Source organism: Bufo gargarizans, chromosome 10 (assembly GCF_014858855.1).
Source record: "Bufo gargarizans isolate SCDJY-AF-19 chromosome 10, ASM1485885v1, whole genome shotgun sequence".
Classification (NCBI taxonomy): Eukaryota; Metazoa; Chordata; class Amphibia; order Anura; family Bufonidae; genus Bufo; species Bufo gargarizans.
Window position 1 is genome coordinate 38,377,459 of NC_058089.1, and position 18,743 is coordinate 38,396,201.

Here is an 18,743-nt window from a genome sequence, read left to right on the forward strand (position 1 = left end):
TCGGTGGCTGTGTCCCCTCCTCTGCCTTCCCTCGGCGCTGGCTGTTTGTTAGCCGCTTCCGCCTCCTGCGCTGGCGGGCGGGGGCCTGCCGGCGGCGGCGCTTTTCTCCTCCGGCGGCACCCTGGCATACTAGAGGCCGCGGCTTTTGCCTGGCCTAGGCCGCGGTCACGTGGGCGGGCGTCGTCTCCGCCTCCTGGGCTTCCCGGGCTTCCTCTCTGCCTCTCCCCTTGTGGGCGTTCCTCCGGAGGCCTCTCTTCTTTCCGCCCAATCCTGCGCCAGCGCGGGCTGCTAGGGGGGCGGTTCTTCTGCCGGACGCTCTCTCTCTCTCTTCTGCCTGAGCTGTGCGGCCGCGTGCGTCCTCACTCTGTGCGCTCCGGATCCTCCAGCTTCGGTTTTTTCTGGGACACAGCACCATTGGTCGTGGTAGGCAGCCTCTGGCTGACTCCTTCCTCTTCTTTTCAGGTTCCACCACCGAGAGGCCATCATGTCTTCCTCTGGTCAGGCCCCCACTCCCCCTGCCGCCATTTCCACTCATTACGCCTGCTCTGTGTGTAGCAGGAAGTTCCCATGCGGCCAGCCTACGTCCCTCTGTGTGCAGTGCCTCACCCCCGGGCCCGCCCAGTCCGCTCCTGCGGCCTCCACCTTGTCGGTTCTCCCGGAATGGGCTGCTACCCTGTCCCAGGCCATAGGTAGCCTTGCTAGCCTCTCCCAATCCCTGGCGCAGTCTCTGGACAGTCTCCCTGCCCAGATTGCGGCCGCCTCTGGCAGGGCCTCTACCGCTGGTGATACGCCTGGCGACAGTTCCCAGCCTCGCTCCGGCTCTCGGTCCCGCAAACGACCACGTACGGTCTCGGCTGGGTCTCACTCCTCCTCAGTTTCCCCGGATCACTCCCCGGCTAGGTCTGAGTCCGGTGAGATTTCTTCTTCAGCCGCTTCCGCCGCTCCTGGGGACTCCTCCGCTTCAGATTCTGAATCTGAGCGGTGTTCGGCGATGTCGGCAGCAGTGCAGGATCTCATCAGAGCCGTGCGGGACGCACTCCACGTGCAGGATGTCCCCTCGTCCTCCTCCATGGAGGCAGTGTCCTTCCGACGCTCTAAGCGGTCCACTGTGGTTTTTCCCAATCACGAGGATCTGGACGCTCTCCTTGCCAGGGAATGGCGTCACCCTGATCGGCGCCTTCATCTCACCAAGGCTTCTGATGTTCCTTATCCTTTCTCTGAGGATTCGGTCAATCTCTGGACGATGCCCCCCCTGGTGGATCCTCAGGTCGCTCGTCTGGCGAAGGCTACTACGCTTCCCCTGGCTGATGCGGCTTCCTTGTCGGATCCCGCTGATAAACGGGTCGACTCCTTGGCCAAGTCCGTTTTCATCGCAGCGGGCGCCGCCATCCGTCCTGCGTTTGCCGCCTCTTGGGTCGCCAAGGCATGCGCCGTTTGGGCAAAGCAGCTTCTCCGTGCTTTACCTGCTGACTCTGAGCAGGGGGACTTGGCAGTGCTTGCCTCCCAGATCTATCAGGCCTCCAAGTTTCTTTGTGACGCCTCTATGGAATCGGCTCGCCGCTCTGGGCGCGCGGCCGCCAACTCTGTGGCTATCCGCCGCACCATCTGGCTTCGTTCCTGGGCGGCGGACGCCGCCTCTAAGAAGGCTCTTATCTCTCTTCCCTTTCTTGGTGGAAAGCTCTTTGGGAAACGCTTAGAGGAGCTCATCTCCGAGGCCACTGGAGGTAAGAGTTCTCTTCTTCCTCAGAATCAGCCTCGCCGCCGTCGTTTCCCCGGATCGTCCTCCCGGACGCAGTCCTTTCGGTCCTTTCGGGCCCCTCCTGCCCGATCTGACAAGAAGCCTTCCAGGCCTTCCTTCAAGTCCAGGCCCTCTTGGCACGCCAAACCCAAGCCCGCTCGTCCCCAGCCCACTAAGCCTCCTTCAGCATGACTCGATCCCCGTCATGGTGGGAGGGCGCCTGCTCGTCTTTCGGGATGTTTGGCGGGCAAACGTAGAAGACGCTTGGGTTCTCGAGGTGGTCTCTTCGGGGTACAAAATCGAATTCACCGACCTCCCACCCAGTCGGTTCTTCTTGACGTCCCCCCCCATGTCTCCCGCCCGGGCAGACAGTTTTTTTCAGGCCATTCATTCCCTGCGCGCTCTGGGGGTCATCGTTCCGGTTCCAGAGTCAGAACGTTTTCGGGGCTTCTACTCGAACCTGTTCACCGTCCCCAAAAAGGACGGCTCACTCCGTCCTATCCTGGATCTGAAGGCGCTCAATCGGTTTGTCCGGGTCCGTCATTTCCGCATGGAGTCCCTCCGGTCCGTGATCGCCTCCCTGGAGTTGGGCGAGTTCCTGTCGTCGGTCGACATTCAGGATGCCTATCTCCACGTTCCCATCGCCCTCTCCCATCAAAGGTTCCTTCGCTTCGCGGTGGGTTCGCTTCATTTCCAATTTGTAGCCCTTCCCTTCGGTCTGGCCTCCGCACCAAGGGTTTTCACCAAGGTGTTAGCTCCCCTAGTGGCTCTTCTTCGTGCCAGGGGGGTCGCCCTGGTGCCTTACCTGGACGACCTTCTGATTCGGGCCCCGTCTCCCGAGGACAATCTGTCCAGCCTGAGCATCACCCTCTCGGCTCTTGCTCGGTTCGGGTGGCTTGTCAACCACTCCAAGTCCTCCCTTGTCCCACGCCAGAAGATGCTCTTTCTGGGAATGCTGTTCGATACTCGCCTCGGGCGGGTGTTCCTTCCCCCGGAGAAGGTGTCTTCTCTTCATGCGGGGGTACATCTTCTCCGCAGGCCGTCCTCTCTGACCATCAGGACGTGTATGCGCGTCCTGGGGAGGATGGTGGCCTCATTCGAAGCCATTCCTTATTCCCAATTCCACTCTCGGGACCTGCAGATGTTCATCCTGTCCAGGTGGGACAAGTCCCCGGAGGGTCTCGAGCGCCTCGTTCGTCTCCCTCCTCAGGTTTGTCTGGATCTCTCCTGGTGGTTGCTTCCCCGGACGGTGTCCCTGGGCCGGTCCTTCCTCCCCCCCAGTTGGCGCGTGATCACGACCGATGCCAGCCTCTCGGGATGGGGAGCGGTGTTCGAGTCCCTTACGGTTCAGGGTCTGTGGTCTGTTCAGGAATCTTCCCTGCAGATCAACGTTCTCGAACTCAGGGCGATTTTCTTAGCACTGTCGCACTGGACTTCCCGTCTGCGCGGCCTCCCGATCCGGATTCAAACGGACAACTCCACCGCCGTGGCTTATCTGAATCATCAGGGGGGCACCAGGAGCGTGATGGCCCTGCGAGAGGCCTCTCAGATCCTGCGATGGGCGGAGGAACACGTTCCCGTTCTCTCCGCCGTCCACATTCCCGGGGTCGACAATTGGGCGGCAGACTTTCTCAGTCGTCAGCTCGTCGACCCGGGCGAATGGTCTCTCCACCCGGAAGTGTTTCATCAACTGTGTCTCCGGTGGGGAGTTCCGGACGTGGATCTCTTCGCGTCTCGCCTGAATCACAGACTTCCGCGCTATGTTGCGCGGTCCAGGGATCCGCAAGCTCTTGCGGTCGATGCCCTGGTTCTGCCTTGGTCCCAGTTCGACCTTCTGTATCTCTTTCCGCCCATCCCTCTTCTGCCTCGAGTGCTCAAGCGTCTCAAGGCGGCCCGGGTGCCGGCGATTCTGGTGGCCCCAGATTGGCCCCGCAGGGCGTGGTACGCAGATCTCGTGTTCCTGCTCGCCGACGTTCCATGGCGTCTTCCCCTGCGTCGCGATCTCCTTTCGCAGGGCCCTCTGTTCCACCCGAATTTACCGCAGCTTCGTTTGACGGCGTGGCTGTTGAGACCGCGATCCTGAAGGCCCGTGGTCTCTCGGACTCTGTCGTTCAGACGATGCTTCGCGCTCGGAAGCCCCAGTCGGCCCGTATTTACTATCGGACCTGGAGGGCGTATTTTGCTTGGTGCGAGTCCGCACGTTCTCGTCCTCTCCTTTTTTCGGTCCCTAATATTCTGGCCTTTCTTCAGGCTGGTTTTGATAAGGGGCTTCGCCTGGCTTCTCTCAGGGGGCAGATTTCTGCCCTTTCGGTCCTTTTTCAACGTTCTGTGGCCACGCGGGCTCAGGTTAAGACTTTTCTGCAGGGTGTCGCTCGCCGAGCCCCTCCTTTTCGTCCTCCGGTGGAGCCGTGGGACCTGAATCTTGTTCTTGATGCTCTTCAGTCCTCTCCCTTTGAGCCCTTGGCAGACATCTCTCTGTCGTTTGTGTCATTTAAGGTTGCCTTCCTTGTGGCTATCACCTCTATCCGTCGGGTTTCCGAACTGGCGGCGCTTTCCTGCCGGTCGCCTTTTCTGGTGTTCCATCGGGACAAGGTCGTTTTGCGTCCCGTTCCTTCTTTTCTCCCTAAGGTTGTCACCCCGTTTCACATCAATGAGGAGATTATCCTTCCTTCCTTCTGCCCTAATCCTTCTCACCCTCGGGAGAAGTCTCTCCATTGCCTGGATGTTGTTCGGGCTCTCCGCTGGTACCTTCGCCTCACGGAACCCTTCCGTCGTTCGGATTCTCTTTTCCTGGTTCCGGCGGGTCCTCGTAAAGGTCTGCCTGCCTCCAAGGCCACCATCTCTCGCTGGGTTCGGTCGGCTGTCAAGGAGGCCTACGCCGCGAAGGGTCGCGCTCCCCCTTCCAGGTTGACCGCTCATTCGACTAGGGCAGTCGGAGCTTCCTGGGCGGTGCGTCATCAGGCTTCGGCTGCCCAGCTTTGCCGGGCCGCCACCTGGGCGTCAGTTCACACTTTTGCCAAATTCTACCACATTCATTCCCTGGCTTCTGCTGATGCCAGCCTGGGGCGTAAGGTTCTGCAGGCAGCGGTGCTTTAGGTTGCCGTCTGGCGATCTTCTTCCCTCCCTCAGGGACTGCTTTGGGACGTCCCATGGTGCTGTGTCCCCCAATGCCACGCACGAGAAAAATGGATTTTTTGTACTCACCGTAAAATCCTTTTCTCGTAGTAGGCATTGGGGGACACAGATCCCTCCCTTTCCTTGGAGCATCTGTTCTTGTTCGTGGTTCCGGCGTTTGCTTGTGGTTGTCGGGTTCCCCAGTTCAAGACTTGTTGGCACTCCGTTTCTTTTTGGTTCAGGTGTGGCGTTCCTACTGCTTTTGGTACTGACTGAGTTGTTCTGGCTCTAGCAGAGGGGTATAGCCCACCTGGGTGGAGCCAACACTTTTTTGTTTCTAGTGTCAGCCTCCTAGTGGCAGCTGGGCATATACCCATGGTGCTGTGTCCCCCAATGCCTACTACGAGAAAAGGATTTTACGGTGAGTACAAAAAATCCATTTATTCCTGGGTTCCCACCCCCAGTACGGGAGCGAGCACTGTACAATGAAATGACCTTCTACAGCGCTAGCTCACCTACTAGGAGACAGAACAGGGTGCTCTATCTACTTGTACATGAGTATATGGTAGCATGGACTGAATCAGACCATGCTTTGCAGAAGCAGAATCTGCAATACAAGATCCAAGAAGTGATCATTGTGCCTACTCCTGCATATAAACGTTTCTTTCTGTAGTCATAGGTACCTGCCCCCTCCCCTGACATGTCTGTATTAGTAACTACTTGCATTCCACATGTGATAATTCTGGAGCATCTTTTCTTATGGCTCTGTGTTGTGCTATTATTTCTGCTAGAAGTTATGAATGATCAGCAGCTTGCAATAAAGGTACAGATGGGTGTTACCAATTGGGGTGTGTCCCTGCACAGCCTGACACAACAGCACTGATTGGACACACCCGCTAATGGTAACACCCAGCAGTATGTCTATGGCATAACATAGTCATAAGAATAGATGCTCCAGAATTATTACATGTAGTTACTACAGCAGACATGTCAGGGGAGGTGACAACTTCTCTTTTTAACAAATTTTTCTAAATTTGATTAGCTTTATACTTCTGTCTTGTCAACGTCTCGTCTGATTATACAATGTTCACAGACTCGGATTCGGAAGATGAAGATTCCCATTTCTACTCTGTAGATGACACTTCCAGGTTCAGAAAAGGATCTCAAGAAGGTCAAAGCTTCTTTTCTGCTGCTATCACCATTTTGAAAGGACGCATTACAGCTTGGACTGAAGCCAAGGTTATATTCTTCACTGCCTTACATCTAGTTTGTTGTTCCTGCTGATGGTTTCCGTTGAGGTTTTGTTATACATTTTGATAGAAAGAATAATGCAGAATATAGCGAAATTCTTGACATGAAAAATGACCGAAGCGTTGAATTTGATGGGGTCTGTTGGTGACTATTTAGAATGATCCATTGGACGGCGGATCTGTTACAGCTTTTTGGCTTCAGTTAAACAGACTTAAAAGTGTTGTGCAGCCAGTACATATTGATGACCTGCCCTCAATATCTAATCGTGGGTGGCGCTGCTTCCTCTTCCAGATTACACTGTGCATTGTCTCTAGCAGCGGCGGCACAGTGTAATTCAGGTGAATGGAACAAGCACTTGTAATGACGCTGTGCATTGTCTCTAGCAGCGGCAGCACAGTGTAATTCAGGTGAATGGAACAAGCACTTGTAATGACGCTGTGCATTGTCTCTAGCAGCGGCGGCACAGTGTAATTCTGACGCTGTGCATTGTCTCTAGCAGCGGCGGCACAGTGTAATTCAGGTGAATGGAACAAGTACTTGTAATGACGCTGTGCATTGTCTCTAGCAGCGGCGGCACAGTGTAATTCAGGTGAATGGAACAAGCGCTTGTAATGACGCTGTGCATTGTCTCTAGCAGCGGCGGCACAGTGTAATTCAGGTGAATGGAACAAGCACTTGTAATGACGCTGTGCATTGTCTCTAGCAGCGGCGGCACAGTGTAATTCAGGTGAATGGAACAAGCACTTGTAATGACGCTGTGCATTGTCTCTAGCAGCGGCGGCACAGTGTAATTCAGGTGAATAGAACAAGCACTTGTAATGACGCTGTGCATTGTCTCTAGCAGCGGCGGCACAGTGTAATTCAGGTGAATGGAACAAGCACTTGTAATGACGCTGTGCATTGTTTAGCAGCGGCGGCACAGTGTAATTCTGACGCTGTGCATTGTCTCTAGCAGCGGCGCACAGTGTAATTCAGGTGAATAGAACAAGCACTTGTAATGACACTGTGCATTGTCTCTAGCAGCGGCAGCACAGTGTAATTCAGGTGAATAGAACAAGCGCTTGTAATGACGCTGTGCATCGTCTCTAGCAGCGGCGGCACAGTGTAATTCAGGTTAATGGAACAAGCACTTGTAATGACGCTGTGCATTGTCTCTAGCAGCAGCGGCGGCACAGTGTAATTCAGGTGAATGGAACAAGCGCTTGTAATGACGCTGTGCATTGTCTCTAGCAGCGGCGGCACAGTGTAATTCAGGTGAATGGAACAAGCGCTTGTAATGACGCTGTGCATTGTCTCTAGCAGCGGCGGCACAGTGTAATTCAGGTGAATGGAACAAGCACTTGTAATGACGCTGTGCATTGTCTCTAGCAGCGGCGGCACAGTGTAATTCAGGTGAATGGAACAAGCACTTGTAATGACGCTGTGCATTGTCTCTAGCAGCGGCGGCACAGTGTAATTCAGGTGAATGGAACAAGCGCTTGTAATGACGCTGTGCATTGTCTAGCAGCGGCGGCACAGTGTAATTCAGGTGAATGGATTAAGTACTTGTAATGACGCTGTGCATTGTCTCTAGCAGCAGGGGCACAGTGTAATTCAGGTGAATGGAACAAGCGCTTGTAATGACGCTGTGCATTGTCTAGCAGCGGCGGCGGCACAGTGTAATTCAGGTGAATGGATTAAGTACTTGTAATGACGCTGTGCATTGTCTCTAGCAGCGGCGGCACAGTGTAATTCAGGTGAATGGAACAAGGGCTTGTAATGACGCTGTGCATTGTCTCTAGCAGCGGCGGCACAGTGTAATTCAGGTGAATGGAACAAGCACTTGTAATGACGCTGTGCATTGTCTCTAGCAGCGGCGGCACAGTGTAATTCAGGTGAATGGAACAAGCACTTGTAATGACGCTGTGCATTGTCTCTAGCAGCAGGGGCACAGTGTAATTCAGGTGAATGGAACAAGCGCTTGTAATGACGCTGTGCATTGTCTAGCAGCGGCGGCGGCACAGTGTAATTCAGGTGAATGGAACAAGCACTTGTAATGACGCTGTGCATTGTCTCTAGCAGCGGCGGCACAGTGTAATTCAGGTGAATGGAACAAGCGCTTGTAATGACGCTGTGCATTGTCTAGCAGCGGCGGCGGCACAGTGTAATTCAGGTGAATGGATTAAGTACTTGTAATGACGCTGTGCATTGTCTCTAGCAGCAGGGGCACAGTGTAATTCAGGTGAATGGAACAAGCGCTTGTAATGACGCTGTGCATTGTCTCTAGCAGCGGCGGCAGCACAGTGTAATTCGGGTGAATGGAACAAGCACTTGTAATGACGCTGAGCATTGTCTCTAGCAGCGGCGGCACAGTGTAATTCAGGTGAATGGAACAAGCACTTGTATTGACGCTGTGCTGCCGAGACTTCTGAGATGACGGCAAGGGCTGCACAACCCCTTTGATTGGTAGATCAAACTCTTATGTAAAAACTGTGGTTCAATGCATTTGGAAAAATTGGAAAATTATTGGCTTATCACAGTCAAACTTTTGTAACCTGACAGATAACCTTTTTGATGGCTGGACATATGCCGTTTCACCTGACTTTTATGTGTCTGGACAGCTTTAGTTTTTACACCTTTTACACCACAGTCTATGCTTGATACTTCTAAATATTCTTGTTATGTGTCTTTCTTATTGCCTTTTCACATCTACACCGTAGAATGAAGGAAACAGGAGGCAGGAGAGCCACCACGGCGAGGTCGTTCTGGATGTTGAAAATGGCCGTATTTTCAGTGTCTCAAAGTACAAAGGCAAAGCTAACCTCAGCTATCTGTGTATTGAGTCTGACATTGTATCCCTCTATCACAAAGGTATATACAAAATGACGTGGTTAACACATAATGCGGCTTCTACTGTTTTCATAGCTATTTTGCCTCCTAGAGATATATTTTCTATGTTGTGTGCATGTCACCTATGTATTTTTTGTACCCTGTTTCTTCATTACTCGGTACATTTTTTGTGTTGATTGTTATTTTTTTATTTTGTAGCCACTGTAGAAGATTATTTACCACCAAGCACTCTAGAAATTCCCACTTTTGTAGCACCTTCAAACCTGAACCCTACTGTATACATCTCGGAAGAGGGGGTCTCTGCACAGCTGTCAGGAGCTCGAAAGGAGAAGACCCTCAAGATGCTCTCACTTTCTGTCCGCATTGACCTAAACCTTGTGAAGAATGTGAAGGTATCACCCCTGCTGTTCAATAAAGGGGAGCATAAAGAAGCAGAAAGGATTTTTTTATAATATAAAAGTAAAGGTTCAGAAGTGTGACTTATTATTTCAGACATATCAAAAGGATTTATGCCTTATTCACACACCAGTGTTTTCCATTAGTGATTGTGAGCCAAAACCAGGATTACATCTTCCAGATATAAGGGATAGATCTACAACCGTTTTGTGTTTAGAACCGCACCTAATTTTGGCTCCAAATTACTGAAGGAAATCAGTGACCGATCACCGACTGTGTGAATGAGGCCTTAGTCTGAGTTTCCACATATGGTGCGGGGCAGTACTAGTGTAGTAGTGTTGCACTCAGTAGAACTGCATGGTTTGCATCAAATTGCCTTGTATAGGGGAACATATAAAAACCATCTGCCTCACTTGTACATGCTGAGGACCACTGCAATTTATGGCCACACAACACACACTATCAACCTGCTCACCACTGTGGAAACCGACCGTAGGCCACTTTCATACTGTCAGTATTAGGTCAATGTTTTGTATCAGTATTTGTAACCTGAAAAAACGGCAATGGTTTCAGAACATGGAAGAGGTGCAAATCTTTCCATAAGATCTCATGCACACGACCATATCTATTTTGCGGACCTGAAATTGCAGATCCGCAAAATATGGATCTCATCCATGTTGCGTCCGCATTTTCTGCAGGACAATTGGCTTTAATTGGTCTGCGCCCACACTTTTGTGGACCCACAGACAAGTATATGACATGTTCTATCACTTTGTGGAATGGACATACAGATGCAGAAAGAACACTGATCATGTGTGCTTTCCCTAATCGTATTTCCATTTCCCAAAAATATATGCAGAATATGCAGACCACGGATCCACTGAAGTCAATGAGTCAGTAAAAAGCACACGGACTGCAGTCATATTTTGTGGGTCCGTGATACGACTGCGTGCATCGGGCCTCACCGTGTGAAAGCTGCCTAAGGGCTCATCCTTTTTTTGTGCAGATTTTCTAGAAGCAGCAATGTGAAAATGAGTTGTTGGTGTGTATAACAAAGTGTGCGTGTAATAGGCCATCTGAGCAATGATTGGTCACAAAATCTGTCAGATAATCTGCAATACTGTCCTAATGGTACACAATGCTCCCAATAGTGAGGGAGAGACCGGCATTTTCAGCTGAGGTTGTCAGGAAAGACAAAACCAAAGATTTAGACGACAACATTTATTGTGTCACAATTAAGAATTGACCTTTTGTAACTATTTTAAAGCAATCGGTAAGGATTTTGTCATCTACCTTGTTCTGTGATAAACTCTGCATATTTTTCTCTAGGAATTCCTGGTGGCTCTGCGACTAGATGGCGCTACTTTACGTCACCACATGGCACTTCCAAATCAAAGCTGGCACAGTCAAGTGAGTTATTCTTGATTCTGTATAGAGACACCCTTATTTTTGGGGCAGGGATAACTGGGTAACGGTTTTTATCATCACTTATTGTTTTTGTGGTTTATAATTCAGCTATATATATACAAATACATTTATCAGATTAGAACCATTGCTTTGCTGTGTGAAGATTGGCAGTGATGCACAGATAATGATGACATGTCAAATTTCACTTAGTGTTGTCAGAGGATAGTGGTTAGGCGACTTTTTCCTTTTAAAGTGGTATTCCAGCGCACAGAAAGGTGGATTTAGATGGCCAGATTGTCGGGAATAGGAGTTCCTGCAAACACTTGTTCCCGACAATCTGCTCGTCTAAATAAGCAGCCAATCACCGAAACGCTCGTTCATCGGGTGATTGTGTCGTCAGTGCAGGCACATAAACTATCATTTCTGGGCAGCTGATGGTGCTGTCTAAACAGCGATCTGCTGCCCAGAAACAATGCAGATATATGAGGACGAGCGATCGCAATAGTGACAACTCATCCTCATACTGTGGAGGTGATTGCTGTATGTAAATACAGTGCTTCACCTCCACTGAACGAGCAGCCGACTGTTGGGAAGCAATGCTTCCTTCCCGGCAATCTGCTGTTCGTCTCTCCACCTTAAGATAATGGTTCTTGTATGTAATTTTCCAAATGTATATACCTGGTGTAATGGTACTATTCAATACAGGAGAGGTAGGCCGGTGTCTCACCTCCAAGATCTTACTAAAAGGGGATATATCAACTTAATATCCTGCCTTATTTAAAGGCAATATATGAAAACTTTTAGTGTGTGCTAGAAGACAAAATGACACAAAAATGTGTATTCATGAGCACAGCTCCCCTACCTTTCCGGCAGCGACTGATAAGTTGCTGTATATACATAGCAGCTGGCAAATTGCTGTCTCAGGGGGCACATATTTGTGCTATTTTGGCTATTATTAATATGAACCTGTGACTACAATATGCTGACTTTACGTAGGACAGCAACAGATCCACACAAACAGAGTCTATTGGCTATACTTAGCATACATGACTAATACTAAAGTACTGTTGTGCACCAAAACATTGCTAAAACATTACCCTTGTTACTTTTATCATGGTTTCCAATTCCTGGAAAAGATACTTCGTTGGATATGCAAATGAGAGGAAAACCAAGTGCCCAGCTGGGCATTTTCATTCTTTCAAAGAGCCCAATCCCGCCATTTCTCTCAGTCCCAGTTCCTCCCCCTTGCGCCTCCTAGTCCTTCCCATTTCCCTGCAATATCAGTGATACCCTTCTCCTCTGTCTACAAAGTCACCGAGCCGCAGATTGCTCTATCACAGTGTATACTGCTCATGGGCCACTGACATCTTCAGTGCGTGAGCTTTGGGTGCAGTGGCGCGTTAATGTCGCAGGCAAAGGGGAAGAGGATCAGTAACTTTGCAGGCAGGGAGGGGGGACGACAGACTTGAGAGCGCTAAGGTGAAGAGGCGGGCTGGGGCTCCTTGAAAGAATGCTCAGTTGGGCACTTGCTTTTCTCATTTGTGTATCCAACAAAGTTCATTTTCTGGGATCAGAAATGGCGAAGAAAGTAAGGCCTCATGCACGTGACCGTAGTATGGGTCAGTGTAAGGTGTCTGCATTTTCTATGGGTCCACAAAAAACATGTTTCACGGACATATTTCAGTTCTAGTAGAAAATTGTGGAATGCATACGGCTAGTATCTGCGGGTTCGCAAAACTGATATAGTTGTGTGCACGAGGCCTAATAAAGATTTGATTTCAACAATGGTATAGTGCACAACAGTACATTATTGTTAGTTATATATGTTAAATATAGGTGATAAAGGAGAAGTATATAGTACAGTGGCTCAAACCTCTTGTATCACCTGGATACGGTGCGCAACCCTTGCGGCCTACCCTTGGGTCGCAGTGGAAAAAAGAATAAGTAGATGGATAGGGGGCACTCGACTACCTGGAACCAATGGATATTCACTACACTTTGTTATTATATTATAGTAAATTTAATCAATCAATAGTGGATACAATAAAATATACAATATATAATTCCAACCAGATTAAATCACATCAATCACATTAAAAAGGCGCCATGTGATTATATGTATATATATAGGATATATGTAATTCTACATGGCGCCTTTTTGATGTGATTTAATGTGGTTGGAATTATATATTGTATATTTTATTGTATCCACTATTGATTGATTAAATGTACTATAATATAATAACAAAGTGTAGTGAATATCCATTGGTTCCAGGTAGTCGAGTGCCCCCTATCCATCTAAATATAGGTGATAGACTGTTTTTAAAACTATCGATAGCGGAATGTTTTTTTTTTTTCTTTTGTAATTATCTTTTTCTCTGTTCTCAGATCATAGATTTTCTGGATGTAGTCGATGATCCCATTTTGGGCTACAGTGCCCCAGCTGTTATTACTATACTGCACACCCATCTCTTTAGCTGTGCTGTGGATTACAGGTAATAATATATTGTATATGTATATATATATCTGTAAATACTCATCGTGTACTGATCCAGAGACACAGCCTGTACACTCCCCAGGATGTAACACGCCAGAAGAAACTCAATGCAGATATTGAGGAGGTTGTTCAGGCCTTCTTGGGCCAACAACCCCTATCAGCCTAACTGCGGTGATGTATCTTTCAGGATCTGAGCACTGAGGCCTATGATTGGCGGCAGTGGTAATGGGACCAAGCCGCTTCCTGGTCCTACAGGGACTGGCGGCAGCTGTGAATGGAGCGGCGGAGTGGCCGTGGACATATGAGCGGTGCTTTCTTGTTAAAGGGAGTCTGCCACCAATATTTTGCCTATATAACTAATGCTGAGGTGCTGTTGTGCACTCAGACATCGTTTGGTATGTTAATGTGTATTTCTGCCCAGACTGCAAATATGTGGTGGCCGCTATTGCGCAGTTTCTTGTAGCTGTCACCTTGGGAGCGCGCACGTCAGAGCTTTCTGCCCGGCCATCTCTACTCAGCTGCATAGATGTCTATGGAAGGCTTCAGGGCATGCGCTGAAGCCCTGAACCTGTTCCATAGAAAGAGTTATAGATCTGCCTGCCGCACCATCCTTTACTGATCAAAGAGCACGTAGCTGTAGATAAGATTGCGCAGTGAGTTTGTCTCTAAATTACTGTTATCTGTATATGTAAATATAGAAATAACAGCGTTTAGTTTAGAGACTACTCACTCTCGGTCTCTGCAGGGACGGATGAGAGATCGTGACAGCCACACTTTTCAACGCTGGTTGTCACGATCCAAAGCCTGCTACACTATTCTTGTTTTTCCACATGCTGCTACACTACCAGCAGCGGGAGCGTGTACGATCTGCTAGCCAAACTGTCAATCAAAAGCAAGCATCCCGCCCGGTGCACAAGTGTAGGCAAGAGGAGGGAGATGGAAGAGCCGTTAAAACCGGCAGATACAGGCCCTGGTCTATTACTACTATGGAACGCCTTCCCCGATCTCAGCCCGGGGGAGGCATTCCTGACCAGGAAGAGCAGACTTCCGGACTTTTGCCTTTTTAGAGTCATCTAATCGCAGACATTAGCCACGGGTGTCGCATATATACAGAGGATGTCGGGAAGAGGTTAAAGCTGCAGTTGAGATATATGAACTCTGAAGTCTGCAGAATGTAGCTATAGATGAGAATGGGAAAACTGCTGGCAGACAGAGATAGTTGTTAGAAGTCAATAGTTGTCCCAATAGTCCATGAAAATCCTCCAGTGTCTGATTGACATCCTCAGAAATGTAATGTTCCTTCCAAGATACAATTCATTACAAATACGCAATAGACATTATCCGAATATGCAAATGGATACTTCAAAGTTCGAACCTCGGACCACAATACATCAGGCTCTTGTGAAATGTGGGACAAGAGAGTTGCTTCCATAAGTTAGCGTTTGTGCCTCAATATTGCAAAAACATTGACTAAGTACAGAGCGAAAGATCACTCCGTAGTTATAACTCGCCAGCGCCTTCTCTCCAAGTCTAAAGCCACATTCGGCAGATCATTCATGGAACCAAGCGCAGGCAGGGAGATTGATGAAAGCGTTTTGGGTGCTCCGTTCTCGAGACCCACACATATCTGACACTGGGGGCATATTCTAGTTGAAAACACCCTATCTACTCCTTGGGCAGTGCCATTCTGAAAATGACATACTGATTCCTGACATACTGATGCTGATTCCTGTTGAGCTGATTTTACTTGTAGAAATGCGTCAGAGGAGGCTTAGAGAGGATCGTTTAAGGGCCACAGAGTAGAGAGGTTAGGTCCGAGGTTCCCGCCTGGCTTAGGGTTGAGTGATCCAATATCGGCCATTCACGGTCTAAACCACATGTGGAATCGGGACTAGTGAGCGATCATTGCCTGTTTATAGACGGCAGCATCTTGAATTTAGGCATTTAAAGGAGTTACTAACCTCACAACCTGACTTTGGTAGTGCAGCTATCAGACCACCTGTGGGTGTTTGGCGTTTTGTTATGTTTTATAGCAATGCATCCATTCATTTTTTTTATATATCCTTTATCTGAGGAAAATATTCTACACCACACCATGGAAATGATGTCATTTTCTAATACGCAATAAATAAAATATTTTCTTAGATCAATTATATGCTGTGTTTTATGTTTTGGTGTGGTATGGTTTAAAATACATAACATGAGACAGTGAGTACAATAAATATGAGCTTAATAATTGAGAGACTTGTACATAAGGAGACAGGACCCTGCCTACAAGGGCTCACGTTATACACAAGTACCAATTGGGGATATTTGGGGCTTTACAGATGAGTGAACACTGGAAAAATGTGTATAATTGGTGCTGCTATAGTCAAGGAAATGAGATGATTACCAGGAGGGATGAGGCCTCATGCAGATGGTAGAGCCTTCACGGTGGCACATGGAGTCCCCTAGGGCTCTTTATACTACAGCGAGACAGAGGCTTCATATGCCGTTGTAGTCATTGGGGGCAGTATGTCGGACATATTCTTTACAATAAAGCATATGATGGAGCATGTATAAAATCTGGGGCATTTGGAGGTACAGTAGCACCCCATGCACTTCTGTGTGTGCCATATTACAGCTCTGTATAAAACCGCTGTAATACAGCCATGTGCTTTAGGTATTAAAGGAGTTATCCCATAATCAGGCTTTTTTGCCAAAACCTGTTCTCATAACTAGTGTTGCGCTTTTTCATCTGTTTGTTGTCACATTTTATCTCCTTTTACATCTGATTTACACTGACAGCAAGATGGGTGGTCCTGTAGTTGATAGCGGGTGACTACTGATGCTATCTGGGAACCAGTTCCCTGAAGCACCATCCGTCTCCTCCCAGCTGCAGACAAGATTCTGTGTGGGATTTGAGAAACGTCACCGTTGGTGGTTCAGTGGGTGATAGTTTTGGGCATCACGTCTGCCTTGTGCAGGGAGGACACCACTACTGCATATGTGCTGTCTCACTGCACAGAAAGAAGAGGACGCTCGCTGTAGCAGAATGGTGGGAATTTGAGAACTTGTTTGATTTTTAACAGTGGGGAACCAATAAGCCTTGAATAAGTGTGTGGGATACCCTTCATTGTAACCAGATGAACAAAAAGCTGGACTATAAGAAATATTTCTAAATCTCCCCTTCCTTCTCTTGTCAGACCGCTCTACCTCCCCGTCAGAGTCCTCCTTACAGCAGAGACATTTACCCTATCTAGCAATATAGTGGTGGACACCTCAACTTTCCTCCTCAGGTGAGAACTTTGTGAAGCTCAATCTGAATACAGGATTTTTCAGGGTTATATATGTGTACACGTAAGCAGCCCAACATTTGGGGCAAATTTATCATTCCCACCCATCAGGTTTTCTGGCGTAATAAAGCGGCAAACCTCATGTTTCTGACTTTTTAAATACAGAGCAAGTGGAGTTTCTACGCTGCCCTCACCACTTTCCCAAGAAGGTGGCGTGAAGAGGGCGGAGGCCAATGTGCCCAAAATATTTACTTACTATTATGCAAGTTTTCTTGGGTAAAAGAAGACTGAGATCTACGTCAGCTCCTAGATACCAGTTTAGGCGAACCAACTGCTGGAGGATGCTCCTAATTTATGACTAGGCCTGCACTTCATGATAATTTAAGGACATCCTTCAGGGAGCACAGGAGATACCATAGACTGGTGTAAAACTCTGGTCTATGATAACTTCTCCCGATGGGTTATCCTATTCTGTGTCTGTTAGCACAGGTATTATTATGTTGATTCTATTTTCGACAGCATGTCCACTTAGGCTGGGCTCCCATACATCCAGCCTTCTGTTCTCCTGGGGTTATTAAATCCAAAATAAAACTGATGCCAGGAAAGATCCTGTGGTTTTCTGTAGGATTGTTTCTGGCATCTGTGTTACAATTATTGTTATAGATAAACACCAATAAATGACTCGCGCAAGTGAGTACCCGTGCCAAGCCTGCGCGCAAAGTGGGACACCAAAAAAGGGGAAAAGGCTAGCACAAATGGAGATAGATATAAACTTTATTACAGTCTCAACACGAGACCAAATACAATAAAATACAAGTAAGAGACAGGACTGTGGTGGGTATGGGACACACAGGAGGAAAAACGGCACCACTAGTATATGAACATGTACAAATCAATATCAATGTAGATATCCAGACTAATAGATTCGTATAAATATAACATGGTGTATATGTAACATAGACGGAATGTCCAGAGCTAATAAAACAGGATGGAGATCCAAAAAACAGTACAGAGATATGTAAAGTGCAAAGTGCAGAAACACCCTCCCCCTGAAGAAGCTTTACGCGAAACGTGCGTTGGGATTATCCGATTCACCACTCAGGTGTTCATGTCATAGACCTATTGTGGATGTTTCAGTAATTGCGATCCTTGTACTTTGTGTTTCTGCACTTTGCACTTTACATATCTCTGTACTGTTTTTTGGATCTCCATCCTGTTTTATTAGCTCTGGACATTCCGTCTATGTTACATATACACCATGTTATATTTATACGAATCTATTAGTCTGGATATCTACATTGATATTGATTTGTACATGTTCATATACTAGTGGTGCCGTTTTTCCTCCTGTGTGTCCCATACCCACCACAGTCCTGTCTCTTACTTGTATTTTATTGTATTTTGGTCTCGTGTTGAGACTGTAATAAAGTTTTTATCTATCTCCATTTGTGCTAGCCTTTTCCCCTTTTTTGGTGTCCCAATTATTGTTATAGGGCTGGATATCTCCCTGTACCAGACTTGCAGCATTTTTCTGTCTGGTTATCTCTGCTATCAATGCTCTACCAGTGCAGAAAGTGCACAAAAATATCTAGTTGTAGCCAGCTGAGGCATAAAACAACTGGGCGGGCAAGCTGACGTGTGTGAACACAACCCAAAGCATTGTTCACATTTCCGTGTCGGTGGAAAATCCATCTGTGAAGATGTCCGTGAAGAATCCGTGGTGGTCTTTTTGCCCTCCATCTGTTTTCCACGGACGCTGCTCAGCTGAAAATTCCTTGGTCTGTGGAAAACCCCTGAGAGAACACAGATGCCATCCGTGTTGTGTCTGGTTTTTCACAGACCCATAGACGTCAATGGGTGTGTTTGGTCCACATCACGGACCAAAGTCAAGTCTTAATGATTTTTTCACTGACCCACAGACAGTAGGGAACCACTGATGTGTGAACAAACACCTTAAAATGAGTGGGTACATATGCTGTCCGTGGAGAAGACGGACAGGACTTTTCCGTTATTCACTGAAGTGTGAATGAGGCCAAAGGCAGTGTAAAATTAATAGTTATATTCCGGATGTCCTTTTTCTTTTACTACCGTTCTAGCAGGAGAGAAATTCAAGTCATCTAACTTTTTCACAGCTGGGGAGGCAGCGAGATACCAGACAAAAGCAATTAGGCCTCAGGCACATGGCCATAATTGTTTTGTGGTCCACAAAACACGAATCCCTGCTGTGTCCATGCTC

The 18,743-nt window shown here is 48.1% G+C and overlaps 1 protein-coding gene across 1 annotated transcript in view; it reads left to right on the forward strand.

Annotated features, from left to right (window-relative positions):
* Positions 1-18,743, forward strand: part of ATG2A (autophagy related 2A) — a 132,516-nt gene that overhangs the window by 52,304 nt on the left and 61,469 nt on the right. The window contains exons 20-25 of the mRNA XM_044269730.1: positions 5,946-6,091; positions 8,803-8,953; positions 9,131-9,324; positions 10,658-10,738; positions 13,124-13,230; positions 16,418-16,510. Of these exons, the coding sequence (XP_044125665.1) occupies positions 5,946-6,091; positions 8,803-8,953; positions 9,131-9,324; positions 10,658-10,738; positions 13,124-13,230; positions 16,418-16,510 (772 nt within the window). The remainder of the gene's footprint in view (positions 1-5,945; positions 6,092-8,802; positions 8,954-9,130; positions 9,325-10,657; positions 10,739-13,123; positions 13,231-16,417; positions 16,511-18,743) is intronic.